At 41.3% G+C, this 27,416-nt stretch overlaps 1 protein-coding gene across 1 annotated transcript; it reads left to right on the forward strand.

Annotated features, from left to right (window-relative positions):
* Positions 1-405: 405 nt before the first annotated feature.
* On the forward strand, positions 406-26,869 carry LOC146499748 (uncharacterized; the record flags this gene model as incomplete). Its single annotated transcript, XM_085138309.1, has 42 exons — positions 406-635; positions 4,771-4,900; positions 5,008-5,071; positions 5,224-5,306; positions 5,456-5,651; positions 5,787-5,912; positions 5,993-6,113; positions 6,201-6,336; positions 6,431-6,508; positions 6,611-6,680; positions 6,762-6,899; positions 6,981-7,130; positions 7,297-7,391; positions 7,467-7,599; positions 7,748-7,991; positions 8,099-8,139; positions 8,500-8,588; positions 8,708-8,862; positions 8,947-9,085; positions 9,436-9,540; positions 9,802-9,996; positions 10,165-10,237; positions 10,318-10,487; positions 10,676-10,832; positions 11,237-11,344; positions 11,874-12,015; positions 12,139-12,167; positions 12,396-19,963; positions 20,043-20,961; positions 21,094-21,297; positions 22,961-23,199; positions 23,376-23,791; positions 23,939-24,111; positions 24,231-24,300; positions 24,424-24,533; positions 24,641-24,672; positions 24,781-24,934; positions 25,495-25,532; positions 25,676-25,783; positions 25,986-26,025; positions 26,314-26,422; positions 26,552-26,869. Coding segments are annotated over 42 exons (13,752 nt in total), but the record flags the coding sequence as incomplete, so codon positions are not given.
* Between the last annotated feature and the right edge of the window lie 547 nt (positions 26,870-27,416).

A 27,416-nucleotide genomic window follows, 5' to 3' on the forward strand; every position in this document is an offset into this window, starting at 1 on the left:
GTAGTTTCATTGGTTTTGGGGACCAGTGGCTCTGTGACACGTGAAACTCAGAAATGTAAGCATGCAAAATTTGTATACAAGTGCTGGATCTTGATTAATCTATAGATTTTTAATTGATTGCAAACTACTGACATAGTTAGGTGATGATGATGTTTGTGACATCCTCTAATATACTATATGATAAAAAAGGAAACACTGTTGGGTTTTCTAGTGCAGAGAAATTGCAGAGGTGGTAATCTCTGAAGGATGTCAGTATTTGTAGGTAGGGTAGTATTGCAAATCACAATTTTGTCAAGCATAACAGTGATGCTACTTTTTAAATTCATATTTTTTGGCATAATAAAATGAGTGAAGTGATTTATTGCTTTATTATTGAGCTTCAGTAAATTCACACCTTTCTTGTGATCAGACGTTTGCAGGACATACAGCAGTGGAGTCGTCAAACCTTTCCAAGGTTCAGGATTCTATGTGCATTCCAATTGTCCCTTCACCCTGACTCGGTTCACCCAGAATCGAGTTGAGTGTGACATCTCTGTACGTCGAGGGAACAACGGCCTGGTGGTGCAAGTCGAGATCATCATCAACAAAGTCACGACTATTCTGCAGAATGGAAGCATCCTGGTTGAGAACAAAAGGTTTGGACCCGGATCTAGACATTGTGTGTGTGTGAGAAATCGTGGCTACACAGAAGGCAAAAAAAGAACTCATGCCTGATGTCTTCATTCATAATATGATTTTGTGTCCATTTAAATATAATCATCTGCAAGTGTGAGTGTTAAACCTCAGTTTAAGGCAAGGCAAGGCAAGGCAAGTTTATTTGTATAGCACAATTCAACAACAAGGTGATTCAAAGTGCTTTACAGAGACATTAGAAACAAAAACAAATAAAAAGCATGATTTAAAATTGATTAAAACAAGCAAACAAACTAACTAATTAACAAACAAACAAACAAACAAAACAGTATGTAAAATCAAAACAGATAAAATCAGAACAGTAGATAAAATCAGTAATTAAAATGTGAGTTTTGAAATTTAAGCCTAAGTGTGGATTTGGTGCTTTATTCAAATGCAGCTGAGAACAGGTGAGTCTTCAACCTGGATTTAAATAAACTGAGTGTTTCAGCTGATCGGAGGCTTTCTGGGAGTTTGTTCCAGATATAAGGAGCATAAAAGCTGAATGCGGCTTCTCCGTGTCTGGTTCTGACTCTGGGAACTGATAAAAGACCGGATCCAGATGACCTGAGGGATCTGGAAGGTTCATACTAGGGTCAGGAGGTCACTGATGTATTTTGGTCCTAAACCATTCAGAGCTTTATAGACCAGCATCAGAACTTTAAAGTCTATCCTCTGACGGACAGGCAGCCAGTGTAAAGACCTCAGAGCTGGACTGATGTGGTCCACTTTTTTGGTCTTAGTGAGGACTCGAGCAGCAGAGTTCTGAATGAGCTGTAGTTGTCTGACTGATTTTTTAGGTAGACCTGTAAAGATGCTGTTACAGTAATCAAGCCTACTAAAGATGAATGCATGGACTAGTTTTTCCAGGTCCTGTTGAGACATCAGATCTTTTATCCTTGATATATTCTTGAGGTGATAGTAAGCTGATTTTGTTATTGTCTTGATGTGTTTTTCTAAGTTTAGGTCTGCATCCATCACTACACCCAAATTTCTCGCCTGGTTTGTGGTTTTTAGGTGTATAGACTGAAGTTCTCTGGTGACCTGTAATCGTTTTTCTTTGGCGCCAAAGACTATTACCTCAGTTTTGTTTTTGTTTAGCTGGAGAAAATTGTGGCACAACCAGTCATTAATTTCCTCAATGCATTTACCAAGAGCCTGTACAGGGCCTCGGTCTCCTGGTGACATTGTGATATATATTTGTGTGTCATCTGCATAGCTATGGTAGTTTATTTTGTTGTTCTTTATAATCTGTGCCAGTGGGAGCATGTAAATGTTAAACAGAAGGGGTCCCAGGATGGAACCTTGGGGAACTCCACATGTGATACTTGTCTGCTCAGATGTGAAGTTACCTATTGATACAAAGTATTTCCTGTTTTCTAAGTATGTTTTGAACCAGTTTAGTACAGTTCCTGAAAGACCTGTCCAGTTCTCCAGTCGTTTGAGTAATATGTTGTGGTCAACTGTATCAAATGCTGCACTGAGATCCAGTAAAACTAAGACTGACATTTTTCCACTGTCTGTATTCAGACATATGTCATTAAACACTTTGGTCAGAGCGGTTTCAGTGCTGTGGTTCTGTCTAAAACCTGACTGGAAGGCATCATAGCAGTTATTCTGTTTTAAGAAGTAATTGAGCTGTTGAGAAACTGCTTTTTCAATGATCTTACTTAAAAATGGAAGATTTGAGATCGGCCTGTAGTTGTTCATTTGTGTCTTGTCAAGATTGTCCTTTTTTAGTATAGGTTTTATTACAGCAGTTTTTAGTGATTCTGGAAACACACCTGATAATAAAGAAAAATTGACGATCTGTAACAGGTCTGACTCTAAAGTCTTTGAGACCTTTTTGAAAAAACTTGTTGGCAGGACATCTAAACAGCACGAGGAGGAGTTCAGTTGACCTAAGATGTCCTCCAGGTCTTTGCTGTTAATCGGGTGAAACTGTTTCACGGTGTTTAAACAGTTTTTCGGTGGACACAGTACATATTCTGGATCTGCTGTTGATGTACCAATTGCTTGTCTAATCTTTTGGATTTTTTCTGTGAAGAATTTGGCAAAGTCATTGCAGGCCATGGTCGAAGTTCAGCTGCCACTGACACAGGAGGGTTTGTTAGCCTGTCAACTGTAGAAAATAAGACCCGAGCATTATGACTGTTTTTGGTGATGATGTCAGAGAAGTAGGACCTCCTTGCACTCCTCAGTTGTAAATTATAATTGTGAAGTTTCTCTTTATAGATGTCATAATGAACCTGGAGGTTTGTTTTTCTCCATCTGCGCTCAGCTTTCCTACACTCTCTTTTTTCATTTTTCACTAGTGTGGAGTTTCTCCATGGAGACTTTTTCCTTCCAGAGATAACCTTCACCTTAATGGGAGCAATTGTATCCATTACATTTAACATTTTAGCATTGAAGCTATTGACGAGCTCATTGATTGAACCTCTGGACAGGTCAGGTGTTAATGGGAAGACCTGGTTAAATATCTCACTACTGTATTCAGTTATACACCGTTTTGTGATCACTGCTGTTGATATATTTGTGTGGGCTGAGATTTTACTTTCAAAGAAAACACAGTAATGATCAGACAGGCCCACATCAGACACAGTAACCTTTGAAATGCTCAGGCCCTTGGAGATCAGTGGGTCAAGAGTGTGTCCTCTATTATGTGTGGGCTCTGTTACATGCTGAGTCAGCCCAAAGTTGCCCAGAGTGTTACTCAGGTCTTTAGTCCCTTTGTCCTGAGGGTTGTCCACATGGATGTTAAAGTCCCCAACAATAATTACACAGTCGAAATCAACACAGATCACAGACAGCAGTTCACTGAGATCATTAAAAAAGTCTGTGCAGTATTTGGGAGGCCTGTAAACATTAAGAAACACAACTTTGGATGGGGCCTTCAGCTCTAAAGCCACATATTCAAAAGACTGAAAACTTCCAGGAGATAGCTGCTTACATTGAAATGATTCATTAAATAAGACAGCAACCCCTCCTCCTCTCCTGCTCACCCTGGCCTCACTGATAAAACTGTAGTTAGGAGGGGTCGTCTCGATGAGAACAGCTCCACTGTTACTTTGGTCCAACCAAGTTTCAGTTAAAAACATAAAATCAAGGCTGTGCTCAGTGATTAAATCATTAATTAAAAATGTTTTCCCAGCTAAAGATCTAACATTTAATAAAGCCAACTTAAGTGTTTTAGAGGCATTACTTGTCCCCTCGTGTTTGGGAGCAGTCTGTGGCACACAAGGTATGTTTACTATATTTAAAGATCTTTTAGGGTGCAGCTCTCTGTGTTTTGACCAGGCCACATGTCTCCTTCTGTCACCTAAAAGTACGGAAATTTTAAAACCTTCTAGTAAACAGGGTCCCAGCTTCTCCTGGGAAAAGTCACCACTGCCATAATCCTCGCAGCCCGGACCCTCCACACATCACACATCAGACTGCGGAGACAGGGCATGAAGGTGGTAAGGAGGAACTAAGGGGGGCGAGGCTGGGCAATGTGACTTCGATTGCTCTGTTGAGGGCGGGGCTCGATGGCGAACCTTTGGCTGCTCTGGTGGGGGGTTTATGGGGGACAAAAAGGGATTGGGCCGGGGGGTAGATCTGAGCCCAGCATTGACCCGCTCCATCATCTCCTCAGTGAATTTCAGGTGTGGGGAGGAGGGAGAAAGGGAGGGGGGGGGAGGGTGATGGCCTGTCATGGGTTTGGGGGACTGGGGAAGATCGTGGTCCCTGGTCCTGGTCGTTGGTGTTGTTGAGAGAGTTGGAGGCAAATAGGGACCCCTCTTCTTGCCTCAGATGTTTAAAGCTGTTATTATCTGCTTTTTGCATTATTTCTTATCTGCTGTCTGAGACAAGAATATGTTTTCTCGGACGAACCTCTCAGGTTTTTTTCCCTCATGATAAAAGTATCCAACTGATTTTTATGTCCGAAGGAATAAAGGTAGCAAATTTCGCCCTATGACAGCTGGGATAGGCTCCAGCGCCCCCCGCGACCCTGAAAAGGATAAGCGGAAGCGAATGGATGGATGGATGGATGGGTGATGTGATGTGATGACCATAATTTTCACAGGCTGCAAAATTGATGCCCCTGTATCTTTACAGTGTCTCCCTTCCATACGATCAGACCTACCAGCATATTTTTCAGTACGGCATCTACACTAAACTGAGGAGCTCATTGCTGCCTCTTTCCATAACCTGGCGCAGCGTACCTGGAGGAATAGACACTCTTTGGGTGAGAGCATTCATATTACTGCAGGAGAAATCCTAAATGCAGGTACATGGATTTAAACAATAAAAATCTTTATTACACCTAAAGTTGCTCAATGATCTCCTCTTCAGGTTGAGCTGGAGCAAGAGCTGAGCACCGACATGAGTGGACTGTGTGGAAAATACAATGTAACTGGTAAATAGATGGTTTTTTTGTAATTTAAATAAGGCTAATGGAAGCTGTGATGTTTACAAAAGCATTATGGATAGTATAAATAATTGGTATCAGTAACAGATGGTTTATTTGCACATCTGCTTGATTAAGAATGTATCTTTTTGTGAATTAAGGTGATGAGCAGGAGTTGATCAGAGAGAGCGTGCTCCCTGACAACACGTGTCAAACCAAAGATTCGATCCCAGCTCCTAATTCAGTAAGTTCTGCTGCTTTGCATTTTTGTCACCTGCTAAACCTGGAAAAAAAGCAGAAGAAATAAATCAGTTGACACTCCTGACCGTGTTTAATCATTGTATGCTTCAACTGGTGCATATGCTCAGATGGTTGCTCTGATGATATTTGCAGGTATGCAATCAAATATTTTCCAACATTAAAGACTCTCTGCAATCAAAGTGGCCTCGTTACCTTCAGCTCTGCTACAAGAGCCTTTACAGCTATGAAAAAAATGAACACGTCCGTTGTTCTTTCTTCAAAGAGATTGCTACGCTTTGTGGGAAAACAAATGATTTTTGGAGCAAATGGACAACCGTAACCAAATGTGGTAGGTGATTTTTGTCATTATCAGATCAGCTATTAAAAATAAATTCTTCTTTAAAAAAATGAATTACCTTGACTCAGCTTATATTTCCTTCAGTTATGAGTAGATGTAATTGTTTGTCTTTGTGGCTGCCTGCAGCTAAGCCAACTTGCCCTGGAGACTTGGTTTATAATGAAGAAGGTACTGCCTTTCTACCCAGCTGCTCCAACCCTAAATCCCAACTGACCAGTCAGGATATCACTGGCTCCTGTGTCTGCCCAGAGGGTGAGTACTGAATAGGAGAATTAATTTATGTGGCTTTATAATTTATCTGCATATTAAGGCTATACTTAACGTGCATGTAGGCAAGGTACTTAACAATCACTTGGATGGCTACCGCTGTGTGAATCTGTCCCAATGCCCCTGTGTATTTGCTGGGAAAACCTATTCAACCGGAGAAACACGTAGCACCAAATGTCAGTCATGGTAAGTATTTCTATATATAGTGTGCGTGGCTTCATAGTTTCCATTGTGCATCACAAAATTTCATTTTTTCTTTAAACCTATCCCTAGCTTGTGTGAAGGTGGACGGTGGCGTTGCTCTGAAAACTTCTGTCCATCACAATGTTTAATTGAAGGCCAGTTTGTGACAACATTTGATGGCAAGCAATATGTTGTGCCTGGTAAATGTACATACTTAGCATTTCAGGTAATTTGCCCTGCTCCATATTATGCAACATATACCTTACTTTTCCTGTTGTGCAATACTGACTGCTGTGTAATTTATTTATTGCGACATGCAGGGTTTCAACTGGACAGTAGTTATTCAGTTTTCTGAAAAGGATGCATCACTGAAAAACATTGTTCTCCAGGGTTATCAGGTACAGCTTGTCTTTGATCAATGATTTCAAAACAACTTGACATTTAAATAACATAAAAGATGTGTGAAAACTTAACTATAAATGCCCCTTTTTTATTTCCAGGAGAAGTATACATTCAAAGACGGCGTGGTTACATTTGGAGACCAAGAAATTACAGAATCTCAGAAGACTGGTAAATAGAAACCTTGTAATTCATACATTCCATAAGCCATTTGTTAACTCAATTACGAAGGCTCTTACTTATCACTTTCAGATTATGCAGAGGTGTTTTGGCAGTCCTCCATGTATGTACTAGTCGTAACATTGTCAGATATTAAGATCCAAGTCCAGATGTCACCTGAAATCCAGCTCTACATCGCTGCTCCTACAAAACACAAAGACATCATTTCAGGTTAGAAACAAAATGCCCAAAATCCATTTAAAACTATCGTTGCTGGCATGTTCCGCTTTTACCAGTCAGTCTGTCGTTCAGGTCTTTGTGGCAACGACAACAGTGACAGCACAGATGACTTCACCAGCAGCGGTGGGATCATTGAGAATTCGGCTCAGCCTTTTGCTCTGTCCTGGAGTCTGGGCGCTTGTGCAGTGAACATACCCAGCACCTGCATCAACACTCACAATGGTACCACTTTCTATTTTAACTATGACTAAAACTGAAAAGACTGCAGTACAGAGATAGGATAATACTGAATTATAAATTCACCTTGACATCTGGCTGGATCATGACGTTGACCCTTGATTTCATAGCTAGATAGAGACAATATAAATCGTTTGTTTTGTTCTTTCAGAAATATTTGCTGACGAAAAGTGCTCTGTGCTGACTGACCCAACTGGAATATTTGCTAAGTGCCATCGCCACTTACCACCTGATCAGTACCACACAGTAAGCATAACTATTGAGTTATAAGCATGTTTCCATAAGTTTATTTGACTTATTAATGTTAACTTTTGTTGGCAGGCCTGTATTCAAAGAACCTGTAATTGTGGCAGCAATGTGCAGAGGTGCTTGTGCATTGCTTTAGCCAGCTACGCAAAAGCTTGTGCAAGTCTGGGGTTTTTTGTTGGTAACTGGAGGAAGACTACCAAATGCAGTAAGGGTTCATATACTACATAAACATGTTCACTTATTCTTTTAATATCTTCAAACATTTTAGTTTAGACCTTTTCTTAAAAAGAGACAAGATTAAGACATTCATTTAGATACCTGATAACACTGCTATCCCCAATGTCGTGTCACAGCTCTGACATGTCCAAAGAACCAAGAGTTCTCCTACAACTTACGTGCTTGCAACAGTACATGCCACTCCCTGTCTGGCCGTGGTTTTTGCTGTAAAGTGGATGATTTTCCCGTGGAGGGATGTGGCTGCCCCAAAGGAACATATCTGAATCAAGAAAACACCTGCACCCCAAAGTCAGAGTGTGTATGCCACCACACGGGTGGTATAACGCCTCCAGGACCAGTTGCTATAGATGGGCGACAGTGGTGAGCTGCACATTTGAATATTTTACTATGTTGATGTAATGTCTATGATGTCATTTACATTAAATTAACAAACATTTTAATTAATTTAAATATTTTGTCTGTTTCAGCCTCTGTAAAAATGGAAAACTGAAATGTTCTAAGGATTGTGGTGAGTCTATATTTTTCTATTTTAACCATCCTAAAACCATCCTGCTTGCTACACCCTTTAAACCTAATTTATTTATTTTTAGGGATTATAAGTGTTATGTGTATATTTTTCTTTAAAAAGATGACGTGATTGTGTATAATTTAACAACACCACAAACCCAATCATACAAAATGATTGTATGTTGCATTTTAATGAAAACAGCACTACAAATGTATCAAAAAAAAGGAAAAATTACAACCTCCGTAAAGTTTAAAGTTATTAAATTTGATGATTTGCTAGATGGTGGATCTAGTAATTAAAAAGGAAAATTGTTACATTGTTGTAATTTTGTCTTAATAATTTTAATAATGATTTTATCAGGCTGCAAGAAAGGCAAAGTTTGTGTGCACTGCTCAGAAAACCCGATTAAGACAGCTCAGAAAACTTGTGACAGCCTCAGCAAACCACTTGTGAGTCAACACATGTTCATATGTAGACATCATTATCTGCTTATCTATGTTAAGAAAGTGTTTATTGGTTGAAATTATTGGGTTTTAATGAGTCAAAGATTATTGCATGTGATTTTCAGTTTGCCAAAAAGGATTGTGAGAGTGGCTGTTACTGCCCACATAATCAGTATGAAGATCACTATGGAAACTGTGTATCAAGGAACAACTGCACCTGTGTGTACAGTGGTAAAGTCTTCAGGGCAGGAGAGACTGTAAAATCCAACTGTAAAAAATGGTAACACACTCATAAGTGGCACTTTACTATTTAACTGACAACATTTAGTTCATCCTTAAACTCTTATGGTTACCTGTCTTACAGTGTCTGTGGTCAGGGTCAGTGGCGCTGCAAAGATGAACCATGTCCCGGGACATGTCAAGTCTATGGAAATGGACATTATCAGACCTTTGACTCTAAATGGTATCGCTTCAGTGGACACTGTCAGTACACACTTGTAGAGGTGAGACAACACATTGCAACGTAGTTTACATGACATTCTATTCATTCTATGGGCCAAATAAGCATTTAAAATCTGATCAACTTTACCAGATGTCAGGGAATTACACCAACTCAAACCCTGGTTTGGATGTTGGAATTCAAACATGTAAACTTTTCATGATTAGAATTTAATATAATTAAAGTAAAAAATGTGTGTTTCTTTCATTTATTCTATTTCTTACATGTTCCATTTAAACTACCATTATCGTACCTTACAGAACTCTCCCTGAGATCGCACATTAACCAAATGCATTTCGCATAAAAGCATTATCCAGTGTAACTCTGCTTTTATATTGATTTATTTTACTTCAGGATTACTGTGGAAATAGAAAGGGCACATTTTCTGTCAGAGTGGAGAGTGTACCCTGCTGTGAAGAGGTGCTGACCTGCTCTCGCGTCATTGTCCTGGACTTGCAGGTTTGTGACAATTATTGTGATAAATTTGTCAGGTTATTGATTTGATAAACTCTATTTTTAATTATTTGTAATCAACGCACTCATTTGCAATGTTAAGTTTCATTGCACATTCTGTCTGATGGGAATGAGACTGAATTGAAGAAGAGTCATTAATACATGAAGATGTTAATTCTATCATTCATTTCGTTTCATGAAATTGCTAATGACAATTTTAAATAATGAAATACTATGAATTGTAACTCTTCTACTTGCTCCATCAAGGGCAAAGTCACCCTGACTCTGAGTGACATGAAGGTGACTAAACGTCTGCAGCAAGGCTGGACTCTGCAGGAAAATTCACTTTATAGTATCGACACTGTGGGACTCTATATCATAGTGTCAGTGCCGAGCAGCGGGATCACTCTCATCTGGGACAAACACACACGGCTCACCATAAAGCTGCATGAAAACTGGAGGGTGAGGAATGGGAATCTTATTTTGCTCCTTGATTTTAAAAATATTTGCCTGTGTAGTGCATTTGGCAATATCAGAATTTTGACATGCATGTTTTCTACAATATCAAATTGTATCATAAAATACATACTTACATCTCATTACTGAATACTTAAAAACTCTTACCTGCAGAATAAAGTGTGTGGACTTTGTGGGAATTTTGACTCCAATGAGATGAACGACCTGCAGATAAGAGGCTCAACAGGTGAATTAGCTTTCTCTCTCATTTATAATACGTTGATACTAGATAGTCATGGTATGTAACAAACCTAAATCTGTTTTCAGTGGGATCCAGTCCGATGACCTTTGGAAACAGCTGGAAGGCAGCCACTCCTCCTTGTTCTGATGTAACTGCTGATATATTTCCATGTGATCGCAACTCCTACTGCTCAGCCTGGGCCCAGCGGCGCTGTATGATTATTAAAGGAGACACTTTCAAAGACTGTCATCTGAAAGTATGTGGTTTACATGTTCTACATACCATTAACCGCTAAGGAAAATAAACCACATGAATTGTCACAAAATTTTTTATCCAGTTCTAGTGCAATATTCTACCTCACAACTACTGGTTGTAATCAGCATTTGCAGAGGGTTTTCAAACATGCCAATAAAACATCTATTCTGGATGTTCTCAAATCCCCAGGTGGACCCAAATCCATTCTATCAGGCTTGCTTACTTGAGTCCTGCTCCTGTGAGTTTGAAGGGAAGTTCCTGGGCTACTGCACAGCTGTGGCAGCTTATGCAGAGGCCTGCAGTGGCCAGGATGTCTGTGTAAAGTGGAGAACACCTGACCTGTGTCGTAAGTTAGGAGTCTTCTTCTAGATATAATTCTGTAGCTATCGGCAGGGAAGTTTTTTTTTTTTGACATAACTTTCTGATTAAAAAGTTGATTATTGTGACACATACCTTACAATGTATGTGCTTAATTTTAATTGTAATTGTTTTACACGCTTGGTTTACATTATATGTGCAATGGTTATATTTTAAGTCAATTTATTCTTATTTTTAAATACACTTGGTCTTAATGACACCTGGAAGGCAGTGTGGCCAATGTACTTAATAAAAACAAAATCACTGAATATAATGAAGAATCCAATTCATACAGGATTAGATCATTATTGAAATTGTAAACAGAAAATATAACTTAGTCTATAATTATTGTTCACTTATTCTCTCAATAAACTGTTCAACTTAAATCTTCAGCCATTTACTGTGATTACTACAACAAACCAGGCCAAAGTATTTGGCACTATGACGCCTGTGGTAAGATGAGAACCTGTGGCAAAGGAATCCTTAGACACAAGCTTGAAGGTAAGCAAACTTCTCAGTTATGTTCAAATACATTAAACAACAATAAACACTATTTAAACCTTTTAGAATTGTGGGATTTGAAAGATCCACTCTGAAAAGCAGAGAAAAACTTTAGCAATTTCCAATATATTTTAGCAGATATAAAAACTGGAGGCTTACCTCTTGGGAGCATAATCATGGTACTAAATCAAATGAATATCTGAATGAATATCCAAATGCTACTTTATAATTTTTTAATTTTTCAATAATGTTCTAATAGTCTAATTGAGAGTCAATTATCAAAGACAAAATAATGCTCGGCAGTCTTTTATTTTGTTACTTTGTTGTTTTAAGGTATAGTGTAAAATTTCAATGGTTCACATACATTTTCTGCCACCGTAGTTGCTTGGCATAAATCAATTTTTAATATTCTTGTATTTTTGAACAATGACTAAATAATCAAACTTTTAAAGATTTTAAATATTGTTTGATTTGAATAATGTGTACAAAAACAATTGATAATATAAGAACACATTTCTTAATAAAACAGGTTGTTACCCGAGATGTCCAAAGGAGAGACCATACTATGATGAGAATGTAGGTGGATGCACCACAATTATGGGCTGCTCTTGTTATTTCAATAACACTGTTGTTCAACCAGGAGAAGTGGTGATGATAAACTCTTTTCAGTGGTAAGTTGAACACAACACACACACACACAAACACACACACAAACACTGGTATATATTTAATTTACTACATGTAAAGCTTTATTAACAATTGGTTATTCTTATTTACTCTTTTGTTTTAAACAGCTCCTGTAAAAATGGGACATTCAGTTGTGGTAAGTATGAGATACATTCAATATAAATAAACTATTAATAAAATGAATGCTGATTTATATTGTACAAATATGAAAGTAATTTCAGAATAGAAATTAAAATCCTTTTATGAAATATTGAATGATATTTGGTTACAGCTTGTTTACAAGTAATTGATAGTATTTCAGATTAACTATGCCTTTCTGAACTGCTTGAAAGCAGAAGTACTTACTATCAGCTATGTTTAACAGGACCTCTTTCGCCTCTAACAACAACAGAACCTGCTACAACAACTCTCAAACCAACATCTTCATCTACAAAAATTACGACACCTGGTCTTACAAAAACACCTACTGCTACCACAGACTCTACTGAAACAACACGACCAACATCAACAACGTCCCCCTCTACAGGGAAAACTGCAACGAGTTCCCTCACAACTGAAGGAAAAACAACAGTTCCAACTGCTTCCTCTGCTCCGGCAACAGCTACACCACCCACTATTGAAACAGGATCAACAATGCCACCCATGACCTCTAAACAAACAACACTGGTCACATCAACTGCTCCTGGAACAGGGTCAACAATACCTATCACTTCGGCTGAGCAATCCAGCACACCTGGTACTGGTGGAACATTGCCCACATCACCTAGAACCACCTTTACATCAACAACATCTACTGCTACCACAGTTTCTACTGAAAATCCACAAACAACGCCACCTTCCCCCTCTACAGGGAAAACTACAACGAGTTCCCTCACAACTGAAGGACAAACAACAGTTCCAACTGCTTCCTCTGCTCCGACAACAGCTACATCACCCACTATTGAAACAGGATCAACAAGTCCAACCATGACCTCTCAAAAAACAACACTGGTCACATCAACTGCTCCTGGAACAGGGTCAACAATACCTATCACTTCGGCTGAGCAATCCAGCACACCTGGTACTGGTGGAACATTGCCCACATCACCTAGAACCACCTTTACACCAACAACATCTACTGCTACCACAGTTTCTACTGAAAATCCACAAACAACGCCACCTTCCCCCTCTACAGGGAAAACTACCATGAGTTCCCTCACCACTGAAGGAAAAACAACAATTCCCACTGCTTCCTCTGCTCCCACAACAGCTACATCACCCACTATTGAAACAGGATCAACAATGCCACCCATGACATCTAAACAAACAACGCTGCTCGCATCAACTGCTCCTGGAACAGGGTCAACAATACCTATCACTTCCGCTGAGCAGTCCAGCACACCTGGTACTGGTGGAACATTGCCCACATCACCTAGAACCACCTTTACACCAACAACATCTACTGCTACCACAGTTTCTACTGAAAATCCACAAACAACGCCACCTTCCCCCTCTACAGGGAAAACTACCATGAGTTCCCTCACCACTGAAGGAAAAACAACAATTCCCACTGCTTCCTCTGTTCCCACAACAGCTACATCACCCACTATTGAAACAGGATCAACAATGCCACCCATGACCTCTGAACAAACAACGCTGCTCACATCAACTGCTCCTGGAACAGGGTCAACAATACCTATCACTTCCGCTGAGCAGTCCAGCACACCTGGTACTGGTGGAACATTGCCCACATCACCTAGAACCACCTTTACACCAACAACATCTACTGCTACCACAGTTTCTACTGAAAATCCACAAACAACGCCACCTTCCCCCTCTACAGGGAAAACTACCATGAGTTCCCTCACCACTGAAGGAAAAACAACAATTCCCACTGCTTCCTCTGCTCCCACAACAGCTACATCACCCACTATTGAAACAGGATCAACAATGCCACCCATGACCTCTAAACAAACAACGCTGCTCACATCAACTGCTCCTGGAACAGGGTCAACAATACCTATCACTTCCGCTGAGCAGTCCAGCACACCTGGTACTGGTGGAACATTGCCCACATCACCTAGAACCACCTTTACACCAACAACATCTACTGCTACCACAGTTTCTACTGAAAACCCACAAACAACGCCACCTTCCCCCTCTACAGGGAAAACTACCATGAGTTCCCTCACCACTGAAGGAAAAACAACAATTCCCACTGCTTCCTCTGCTCCCACAACAGCTACATCACCCACTATTGAAACAGGATCAACAATGCCACCCATGACCTCTAAACAAACAACGCTGCTCACATCAACTGCTCCTGGAACAGGGTCAACAATACCTATCACTTCCGCTGAGCAGTCCAGCACACCTGGTACTGGTGGAACATTGCCCACATCACCTAGAACCACCTTTACACCAACAACATCTACTGCTACCACAGTTTCTACTGAAAATCCACAAACAACGCCACCTTCCCCCTCTACAGGGAAAACTACCATGAGTTCCCTCACCACTGAAGGAAAAACAACAATTCCCACTGCTTCCTCTGCTCCCACAACAGCTACATCACCCACTATTAAAACAGGATCAACAAGTCCAACCATGACCTCTCAAAAAACAACACTGGTCACATCAACTGCTCCTGGAACAGGGTCAACAATACCTATCACTTCCGCTGAGCAGTCCAGCACACCTGGTACTGGTGGAACATTGCCCACATCACCTAGAACCACCTTTACACCAACAACATCTACTGCTACCACAGTTTCTACTGAAAATCCACAAACAACGCCACCTTCCCCCTCTACAGGGAAAACTACCATGAGTTCCCTCACCACTGAAGGACAAACAACAATTCCCACTGCTTCCTCTGCTCCCACAACAGCTACATCACCCACTATTGAAACAGGATCAACAATGCCACCCATGACCTCTAAACAAACAACGCTGCTCGCATCAACTGCTCCTGGAACAGGGTCAACAATACCTATCACTTCCGCTGAGCAGTCCAGCACACCTGGTACTGGTGGAACATTGCCCACATCACCTAGAACCACCTTTACACCAACAACATCTACTGCTACCACAGTTTCTACTGAAAATCCACAAACAACGCCACCTTCCCCCTCTACAGGGAAAACTACCATGAGTTCCCTCACCACTGAAGGAAAAACAACAATTCCCACTGCTTCCTCTGCTCCCACAACAGCTACATCACCCACTATTAAAACAGGATCAACAAGTCCAACCATGACCTCTCAAAAAACAACACTGGTCACATCAACTGCTCCTGGAACAGGGTCAACAATACCTATCACTTCCGCTGAGCAGTCCAGCACACCTGGTACTGGTGGAACATTGCCCACATCACCTAGAACCACCTTTACACCAACAACATCTACTGCTACCACAGTTTCTACTGAAAACCCACAAACAACGCCACCTTCCCCCTCTACAGGGAAAACTACCATGAGTTCCCTCAACACTGAAGGAAAAACAACAATTCCCACTGCTTCCTCTGCTCCCACAACAGCTACATCACCCACTATTGAAACAGGATCAACAATGCCACCCATGACATCTAAACAAACAACGCTGCTCGCATCAACTGCTCCTGTAACAGGGTCAACAATACCTATCACTTCCGCTGAGCAGTCCAGCACACCTGGTACTGGTGGAACATTGCCCACATCACCTAGAACCACCTTTACACCAACAACATCTACTGCTACCACAGTTTCTACTGAAAATCCACAAACAACGCCACCTTCCCCCTCTACAGGGAAAACTACCATGAGTTCCCTCACCACTGAAGGAAAAACAACAATTCCCACTGCTTCCTCTGCTCCCACAACAGCTACATCACCCACTATTGAAACAGGATCAACAAGTCCAACCATGACCTCTCAAAAAACAACACTGGTCACATCAACTGCTCCTGGAACAGGGTCAACAATACCTATCACTTCCACTGAGCAGTCCAGCACACCTGGTACTGGTGGAACATTGCCCACATCACCTAGAACCACCTTTACACCAACAACATCTACTGCTACCACAGTTTCTACTGAAAACCCACAAACAACGCCACCTTCCCCCCCTACAGGGAAAACTACCATGAGTTCCCTCACCACTGAAGGAAAAACAACAATTCCCACTGCTTCCTCTGCTCCCACAACAGCTACATCACCCACTATTGAAACAGGATCAACAATGCCACCCATGACCACTAAACAAACAACGCTGCTCGCATCAACTGCTCCTGGAACAGGGTCAACAATACCTATCACTTCCGCTGAGCAGTCCAGCACACCTGGTACTGATGGAACATTGCCCACATCACCTAGAACCACCTTTACACCAACAACATCTACTGCTACCACAGTTTCTACTGAAAATCCACAAACAACGCCACCTTCCCCCTTTACAGGGAAAACTACCATGAGTTCCCTCACCACTGAAGGAAAAACAACAATTCCCACTGCTTCCTCTGCTCCCACAACAGCTACATCACCCACTATTGAAACAGGATCAACAAGTCCAACCATGACCTCTCAAAAAACAACACTGGTCACATCAACTGCTCCTGGAACAGGGTCAACAATACCTATCACTTCCGCTGAGCAGTCCAGCACACCTGGTACTGGTGGAACATTGCCCACATCACCTAGAACCACCTTTACACCAACAACATCTACTGCTACCACAGTTTCTACTGAAAATCCACAAACAACGCCACCTTCCCCCTCTACAGGGAAAACTACCATGAGTTCCCTCACCACTGAAGGAAAAACAACAATTCCCACTGCTTCCTCTGCTCCCACAACAGCTACATCACCCACTATTGAAACAGGATCAACAAGTCCAACCATGACCTCTCAAAAAACAACACTGGTCACATCAACTGCTCCTGGAACAGGGTCAACAATACCTATCACTTCCGCTGAGCAGTCCAGCACACCTGGTACTGGTGGAACATTGCCCACATCACCTAGAACCACCTTTACACCAACAACATCTACTGCTACCACAGTTTCTACTGAAAACCCACAAACAACGCCACCTTCCCCCTCTACAGGGAAAACTACAATGAGTTCCCTCACCACTGAAGGAAAAACAACAATTCCCACTGCTTCCTCTGCTCCCACAACAGCTACATCACCCACTATTAAAACAGGATCAACAATGCCACCCATGACCTCTAAACAAACAACGCTGCTCACATCAACTGCTCCTGGAACAGGGTCAACAATACCTATCACTTCCGCTGAGCAGTCCAGCACACCTGGTACTGGTGGAACATTGCCCACATCACCTAGAACCACCTTTACACCAACAACATCTACTGCTACCACAGTTTCTACTGAAAATCCACAAACAACGCCACCTTCCCCCTCTACAGGGAAAACTACCATGAGTTCCCTCACCACTGAAGGAAAAACAACAATTCCCACTGCTTCCTCTGCTCCCACAACAGCTACATCACCCACTATTGAAACAGGATCAACAAGTCCAACCATGACCTCTCAAAAAACAACACTGGTCACATCAACTGCTCCTGGAACAGGGTCAACAATACCTATCACTTCCGCTGAGCAGTCCAGCACACCTGGTACTGGTGGAACATTGCCCACATCACCTAGAACCACCTTTACACCAACAACATCTACTGCTACCACAGTTTCTACTGAAAACCCACAAACAACGCCACCTTCCCCCTCTACAGGGAAAACTACAATGAGTTCCCTCACCACTGAAGGAAAAACAACAATTCCCACTGCTTCCTCTGCTCCCACAACAGCTACATCACCCACTATTAAAACAGGATCAACAAGTCCAACCATGACCTCTCAAAAAACAACACTGGTCACGTCAACTGCTCCTGGAACAGGGTCAACAATACCTATCACTTCCGCTGAGCAGTCCAGCACACCTGGTACTGGTGGAACATTGCCCACATCACCTAGAACCACCTTTACACCAACAACATCTACTGCTACCACAGTTTCTACTGAAAATCCACAAACAACGCCACCTTCCCCCTCTACAGGGAAAACTACCATGAGTTCCCTCACCACTGAAGGAAAAACAACAATTCCCACTGCTTCCTCTGCTCCCACAACAGCTACATCACCCACTACTGAAACAGGATCAACAATGCCACCCATGACATCTAAACAAACAACGCTGCTCGCATCAACTGCTCCTGGAACAGGGTCAACAATACCTATCACTTCCGCTGAGCAGTCCAGCACACCTGGTACTGGTGGAACATTGCCGACATCACCTAGAACCACCTTTACACCAACAACATCTACTGCTACCACAGTTTCTACTGAAAATCCACAAACAACGCCACCTTCCCCCTCTACAGGGAAAACTACCATGAGTTCCCTCACCACTGAAGGAAAAACAACAATTCCCACTGCTTCCTCTGCTCCCACAACAGCTACATCACCCACTATTGAAACAGGATCAACAAGTCCAACCATGACCTCTCAAAAAACAACACTGGTCACATCAACTGCTCCTGGAACAGGGTCAACAATACCTATCACTTCCGCTGAGCAGTCCAGCACACCTGGTACTGGTGGAACATTGCCCACATCACCTAGAACCACCTTTACACCAACAACATCTACTGCTACCACAGTTTCTACTGAAAACCCACAACCAACGCCACCTTCCCCCTCTACAGGGAAAACTACAATGAGTTCCCTCACCACTGAAGGAAAAACAACAATTCCCACTGCTTCCTCTGCTCCCACAACAGCTACATCACCCACTATTAAAACAGGATCAACAAGTCCAACCATGACCTCTCAAAAAACAACACTGCTCGCATCAACTGCTCCTGGAACAGGGTCAACAATACCTATCACTTCCGCTGAGCAGTCCAGCACACCTGGTACTGGTGGAACATTGCCCACATCACCTAGAACCACCTTTACACCAACAACATCTACTGCTACCACAGTTTCTACTGAAAATCCACAAACAACGCCACCTTCCCCCTCTACAGGGAAAACTACCATGAGTTCCCTCACCACTGAAGGAAAAACAACAATTCCCACTGCTTCCTCTGCTCCCACAACAGCTACATCACCCACTATTGAAACAGGATCAACAATGCCACCCATGACATCTAAACAAACAACGCTGCTCGCATCAACTGCTCCTGGAACAGGGTCAACAATACCTATCACTTCCGCTGAGCAGTCCAGCACACCTGGTACTGGTGGAACATTGCCCACATCACCTAGAACCACCTTTACACCAACAACATCTACTGCTACCACAGTTTCTACTGAAAATCCACAAACAACGCCACCTTCCCCCTCTACAGGGAAAACTACCATGAGTTCCCTCACCACTGAAGGAAAAACAACAATTCCCACTGCTTCCTCTGCTCCCACAACAGCTACATCACCCACTATTGAAACAGGATCAACAAGTCCAACCATGACCTCTCAAAAAACAACACTGGTCACATCAACTGCTCCTGGAACAGGGTCAACAATACATATCACTTCCGCTGAGCAGTCCAGCACACCTGGTACTGGTGGAACATTGCCCACATCACCTAGAACCACCTTTACACCAACAACATCTACTGCTACCACAGTTTCTACTGAAAATCCACAAACAACGCCACCTTCCCCCTCTACAGGGAAAACTACCATGAGTTCCCTCACCACTGAAGGAAAAACAACAATTCCCACTGCTTCCTCTGCTCCCACAACAGCTACATCACCCACTATTGAAACAGGATCAACAATGCCACCCATGACCTCTAAACAAACAACGCTGCTCACATCAACTGCTCCTGGAACAGGGTCAACAATACCTATCACTTCCGCTGAGCAGTCCAGCACACCTGGTACTGGTGGAACATTGCCGACATCACCTAGAACCACCTTTACACCAACAACATCTACTGCTACCACAGTTTCTACTGAAAATCCACAAACAACGCCACCTTCCCCCTCTACAGGGAAAACTACCATGAGTTCCCTCACCACTGAAGGAAAAAACAACAATTCCCACTGCTTCCTCTGCTCCCACAACAGCTACATCACCCACTATTAAAACAGGATCAACAAGTCCAACCGTGACCTCTCAAAAAACAACGCTGCTCACATCAACTGCTCCTGTAACAGGGTCAACAATACCTATCACTTCCGCTGAGCAGTCCAGCACACCTGGTACTGGTGGAACATTGCCCACATCACCTAGAACCACCTTTACACCAACAACATCTACTGCTACCACAGTTTCTACTGAAAACCCACAACCAACGCCACCTTCCCCCTCTACAGGGAAAACTACAATGAGTTCCCTCACCACTGAAGGAAAAACAACAATTCCCACTGCTTCCTCTGCTCCCACAACAGCTACATCACCCACTATTGAAACAGGATCAACAAGGCCAACCATGACCTCTAAACAAACAACACTGGTCACATCAAGTGCTCCTGGAACAGGGTCAACAATAACTATCACCTCCGCTGAGCAGTCCAGCACACCTGGTACTGGTGGAACATTGCCGACATCACCTAGAACCACCTTTACACCAACAACATCTACTGCTACCACAGTTTCTACTGAACAACCACAAACCACCTTTACACCAATTTCTGTTGCCACTTTAACCACCCCTGAAACATGGTCCACAATTTCCACCTCCTTTTCTACAATACTGACAACAATTACCAGTTACTCACCAACTACTGAACATGTTCCAACTTCCCCATCCATCCCCATTAGTACAGTAAATCCTACACATGTTAATCAAACGATATCCACAACCAAGTCATCTACCAATGGCACTGAATCCACTACAGAACAGATTTCCACATCACAGTCATCTACAGCTAAAACTCCTGTCACTGTGCTCACATCTTTTGTCACGGGATCAACACAAACACAAGCTTCCACATCCCAGGGTAAGGTTTACATATTTGGTGTTGCTGTTACTCTATTCTTCAGTAATGCCAGCTGTCACTCTGTTTCATTATCCAACTAAGTTTCAGTCTGATCTATTTCTACTGTCTCCCACATTTTGCCTACAATCCAAGCAGTCTGTGAGTGTAGAGACCTGAAGAATAAAAAACGCTGGGCTTGTGGTGAGACATGGACAGAAGACTGCTTCAATAAGAGTTGTATGAATGGGAAGATTGTTTTGACACCAGTGACTTGTCCAAAGACTACAATTCCCACCTGTCCCAGAAGCCGTGCCACAAAGGTCTCTGATGGATGCTGTGAAACATGGAAATGTGACTGTAAGTGGTGATTCATCTTTCTTTACCACTACAATTGTCAGTATTATTTTTTCCTTATTTTGAATTGACTGAAATTAGCACATCTATCAGGGATACAATTCTACATACACATTTTTATGGTATACCTTTTTGCTGCTGTTTGTCAGATATATAGTGTATGTATTGTTTATTAATGCAACCTCAAACAACCTCAAACAATAACAATAAATACTTACTAAATACTAAATACAAGTTCATCTCTGACACACCCCTAGGCTGGTTTCAATCATATCTCCTTGACCGCCCCCAGTTTATTCAACTGAAATCATTCCGCTCTCGTCTATTCCCGGTCACTTCTGGTGTACCCCAAGGTTCAGTCTTAGGCCCTCTTCTCTTCATAATATACATCCTACCTTTAGGCACCATTTTCCACATATTTGATCTTCACTTTCACTGTTTTCCTGATGACACCCAGTTATATCTCTCCTGCAGACCTGATTCCTCCCTCCCACCTTCTTCCCTTACAGAATGTCTATCCGATTTAAAATTGTTGTTTTGCTCTAATTTTCTAAAGCTCACTGAGGATAAAACTGTAATCCTCCTTGTTGGCACCAAATCCAACCTTTTGAAGGCGAACCATTTCTCACTCAATATTGATAACTCCACAGTTTTCCCTTCTCCTCAAGTTAAGAGCTTGGTGTCATCCTAGACAGTTCGCTTTCCTATAAATCTCACATCAATAATCTCACCCGTTCTATCTATTTCTTACCAGCACATCACCCCTGTTCTTCAGGAACTTTACTGGCTCCCAGTGAAATTCCGGACAATATACAAACTTCTTCTGCTCACCTTCAAGGCAATTCATAACCTTGCACCTCCTTACCTTTCTGACCTGTTAAGCACTACCTTTTCTGCCCGCTCACTTCGATCTACTTCTTCGATCTACTTCTTCGATCCAGCTTTCTGTGCCTTCCTTCCGCCTCACCACCATGGGTAGCAGAGCTTTTAGCTGCTCTGCTCCCAGGCTGTGGAACTGTCTACCCCTAGATATAAGAAACATTGGTTCTCTTCCTCAGTTTAAATATCTCAACTCAAAACCCATCTATTCAAATCTGCAAATTCACCGTGAACCCACTGTTTGTTAATTTTATCTTGTGCTTTTGTTTTATTGTTCTTCATTGTGTCATTGTTCTGTTATGTGTTTTATCTATTGTACAGTGTCCTTGGGTGTCTTAAAAGGCGCTTTATAAATAACAATTATTATTATTATTATTATTATTATTATTATTATTATACAGAGCGTTATTAAATTTATTGCTAAGGCAATCATATGGCACATTGACTTCTGAGGAAATTTTAGATGGCACTCATCATCAGAAAGGTTGCCGACCCCTGCATTATAGGATAGATCAATGAATCACTTGGAAAATTATTACACGAAGAAATCACTGAAAAACCTTTGACATCTAGAGAGTTGACGTAGGTCTTATCGTAATTGTGACTTCAGCTCTTAAGCTTTTGCCACAACTAGCAGTTAAGATGTATCCTGTGGAAATTTTGTGACAGTGCATAGGAAGCAGTGACATGACCAGAAAAGCTATCCTATTTCAAATTCTGGTTTTATAAATGTGTTCCTCCAATATCTTATAAAATAATTTCTTATGCTTTGCTGTACCATTCCCAGGTAACTGTGAGCTGTATGGAGAAAAACACTACATCTCTTTTCAAGGAGTAACATTTAATTTCCTGGATGAATGCTCTTACATCCTGGCTGAAGAGCAGTCACTACGGCATAATCTCACTATTGCTGTGGACAACTACTGTCTGTCGGGCATCAATGGCTCCTGTGCTAGAACTATCATCCTGAGATATCAGAACAATATAGCCACACTGCGTATCATACCCCAATTGTTTGCAGTACAGGTAGGATATAAAACTATTTTTTTTCCTCTGGGTGATACCACGAGTCCTTACATGATAATTATACTTTAATTATAGTAATTATACTTTTACTTCAAAATTGTTTTTATTTAAACCTACAGTATATTTTTGTATACAGTGACTATAACAACGTTTTGGTACCGATTCTTCTTCTTTAGGCTACTCTGAACAATGTGATCATACAGCCACCATATGAGAAGCATGGGTTGAGGTTTGAGGCCAGGGGTTACCAAGTGCTCATCCATCTCCCAGGACTACGCTCTTTTGTCTCCCTCACTCCGTATTACACACTGGTGGTGAACCTGGCCATGGAGCATTTTGTCAACAACACCCAAGGACTATGCGGTGTATGTGGTGGAGCATCATGTATCCGTAGAGGACAGCAGATGGAGAATGACAGTTGCTGTGATAAAACCGCCTATGACTGGGTGTATGACGATCCTCTGAAGCTAGCCTGTATTTCTCAACCAAAGGACATCCCCTGTTATTCTGAGCCAACTCCTGCACCCACTAATACACCACTTCCTACTACCACCTGCCCTCCAAGCCCATTATGTAATCTGCTACTCCACCCGTAAGCTCCAAACACTAACATGCATTCCTGGTCAGGGAATTTGTGTAATAAATGATAAGAAAAACAAACAAACAGCAATAACAACGACAAGAAAAAGATACTATGGTAAGATTGGCTTAAAATATACAAATCTGTTTTTTTTTTCAGAGTGTTTGAAAATTGCAGCAAGTATGTGAATCTAAGCCTTCAGAAGAAGAACTGCGAACTTGACTGTTGCCTGAATTCAAACGGTTCTTGCAATATCTTAGCGCAAGCTGCAGAAGAATGTAAAAATGCAGGTTTCTGTATTCCCTGGAGAGGACTGACTAATGGAGCCTGTGGTATGCAGCTTTTCTTGTTTTACAGTTGGTACAGTAAAGCCATGAAACAAGCAATTAAAGGTGTTAGATAAATTCTTCCAGTTACCTTACTAACTTCATTGACCTCGATCACATTGCAGATATGCCGTGTCCGTCTGGGCTGGTCTACAGAGAATGTCAGAAAAACAAGGATGACTTCTGTCATGGAGGGTAAAAAAATCCTGACTTTTAGCTAATGAATGTTCTTATACTTGTCTTTCACATCTTACACAATCCAGTGCAGGTTGTCTAGATATTCACTATTTAGATATTTTCTCTGGTTTGGGTGTTCAGAGTCCGTTATCCCGGAGCTTCCCTTGAAAAGAGCATTGCAGGTTGTTTCTGTCCCAACAACCTGTCTAGAGGTGGACCTCACTCAGATTTCTGTGTGTCTGATTGTGCCTGTGAGTAATCATCTACATCGGCAATAATGACGTCGAGATCTTTGTTTAAATTCTTAGACATGAAATTCAAGTCAAGTGAGTTCCTTTGATTTTGTTTTCTCCTACAGATTGCAAAGGACCAAGCGGAGAACCCAAATTTGTAAGTCTCTTTCACCAGTTTAAAATTTAAACCTGTTTAAAAAAACAAAACAACTCATCTATGATGGACTATACGTGGATTTAGAAATATTTTCTATCCCTCTTCCAGCCTGGTGAGGTGTGGGTGTCCAATTGCAACCTTTGTTCATGCAACAACCAGACTCGGACGGAGCAGTGTTATCCAAAACCTCCTAAGCCAGTTCCTCTGTGCGGCCCCAATGAAGTTTTGGTGAACACCTCCTGTTGTGGTGATCACATGTGTGGTAAGAACTCACTCTTCACAGTTTTTAATTTATTCAGGTTTAAATAATTTATATTTCATCTGATCCAGATGATGCAATATGTGTTTTCATAGCTAGTGTATGTTACGAACAGCCATAACTGAAGCAATAACTGATAGAATTGCGTATGAAATATGTGGTGAACATTACAAAAAATGTGACATCAGGAAAGTAAGGCATGCTCCTGCAGATTACTTGGTGCTACTTTAGTTGCCTCCTGAACAAGTTTGCAGGCCTTCTGTTAATGTGTTAAATGACACTAAACACTAGCTTAATGCGACATAGATTAATGTCTCAAACAGGGTTAAAAGACAATAAGTCACAATAATTTCTGTTGTGAGCTATAGTAGCATAGTTGTTTCTGTGTACAGGCAGGGATTAGCTGAGCTGTGCTGCTGCTACTCTGATACTTGTGTCACCTATAGCCATAGACAGCAATGATGTTAGTGTATCCTGAAGTGCACCACAACACCACCAGAAGTCACCAATGCTAACTCATTCAGCATTAACGGAACAATTATTTGTCAAATGTTCTTTTTCAGTTGAGAAGACATGCAGTTATAATGGACGTACATACAAGGTGTGTTGTGTTTAAAGTCTGTGTAATTTTTCATTTCATTACTTGAGAAAGATTTATTTTTCCTCCTTGAAAATCAATTCAAATTTGGAGTACAACAAGTAAACAACAGTGGCCGCCCATGTTTTCTATCTTTGCACATGTAGTTGGGAGACAGCTGGAAAGATGCTGCCCATCCCTGCATGACATTTAGCTGCAACAAAGATGGCATTCAGACTGAGTCCAAAGTCTGCCCCAACCAAAGCTGCCCTGAGGTAATGTTATCCTGCAACTGCAAAATCAGTAATAATAAATACATATTTTACTGCATTTACCCTTTATTGTACATGACTTGCAACGAAAAGTGTGTTTTAACTTGTGTGATTAGAGTGTCTTATGACTTATTTTTTATTCCAATATTTAAAGACTAAGCTCAGCAGAGTGGCTTAACATTAGCATTGTTTTCTTGTCTTGCAGGAGGACAGAATTTGGGATGACCAGCACTGCTGTTATACATGTAAGTGAAGAAAAAACTGAAGCAATTTATGCTAACTTTGCTACACTGAACCTTTTTACTCTTTATAGAATTTCGACCCTAGAATCTTCAGATTTACCTTGTCTCCCATTCATTTATATAGACATTTGTACTTTTATGACTTTTTTTATTTGGTCATCATAAACAGCAAATTACACTGCAAATATTAATTCATATGAGTGTATTTTGGGTTATATTAGTGCATGATTTTAACCCTTAAATGTCACACTCATCACACTGACTCTTCTTTTATGTCTATTCTGGCTCCAGGTACTCAGAAATGCGCTGCTAGGATGTCCAGCATTAACATCACCATTGACAACTGTACCACTGTCATACAGATGCCTGTGTGTCAGGGTCAGTGTGCATCTCAGCCAAGGTGAGACTAAATGAAGCTGTCAAGAGCAGTAGTTACGACATGTGAATTTTAGATACTTTTTCTAAATTTGAAATCCTGTTCTTTTCCTCAATCCCACTCCCCTCTCCTCCCATCTGTCTCTTGCAACAGGGTGGTGTTACAAGGCACCCTGCTAATGCAGGAGAGTGTATGCTGTCTGGAGCAGAGCTCAGAGAATAGACCAGTGACTCTGCAGTGCCATGACCAATCTACCAGGCAGTACACCTACAGGCATATCACCAGCTGTGGGTGTAGACCTGAAAAGTGCATCAAACAAAATAGCTGAGAATCAATCAGTTTACATCTTATCCATTAGATTTTCAAATTAAAATCTGTTGTCTGGATTAATAATCAAGTTAATTTTGTTCTTCATGTAATGCTGAATCTACTTTCTCTCAAATAAAGCAAATAGTTTACTGATCAGAAAAATATGGTGTATTCTTCTTTTTTCAGTTTGTAAAATGCAAAAAATGAATAACCATTAACATGGTGATACCAAACTACAAAAAAGTGAGAGATTACAGTGGTGTAGTGTTATTCCCATGAATGACACATTTCCTCCTTTGATTACACCCCTGTCTAAAACATGCCCATTCAGAAAAACTACAACTGTTTTTGATTTTGAATCAGTAAGACCACACATCTTACAAACTCAATCTGAAATACCATTAACCCTCTCAGGCTCAAATTAAACTTTTTGTTGCTAATGCATAACCAAGTCATGCAGTGGTACTTCTGAGTAAAAAAAACTCACAAAATGTGTATGTGGGCAGTGTTGGGGAGTAACGGAATACATGTACCGCCGTTACGTATTTAAAATACAAAATATGAGTAACTGTATTCCGTTACAGTTACAGTTTAAAAAGGTGGTATTTAGAATACAGTTACTTTGTTGAAATAAATGGATTACACAGCAGTACTTCCCTGTTTCATATTGTGGCGGGTCAGGCCTGTTTGGGTTTTGTTTGACAGCTAT

Source organism: Neolamprologus multifasciatus, chromosome 17 (assembly GCF_963576455.1).
Source record: "Neolamprologus multifasciatus chromosome 17, fNeoMul1.2, whole genome shotgun sequence".
Classification (NCBI taxonomy): domain Eukaryota; kingdom Metazoa; phylum Chordata; class Actinopteri; order Cichliformes; family Cichlidae; genus Neolamprologus; species Neolamprologus multifasciatus.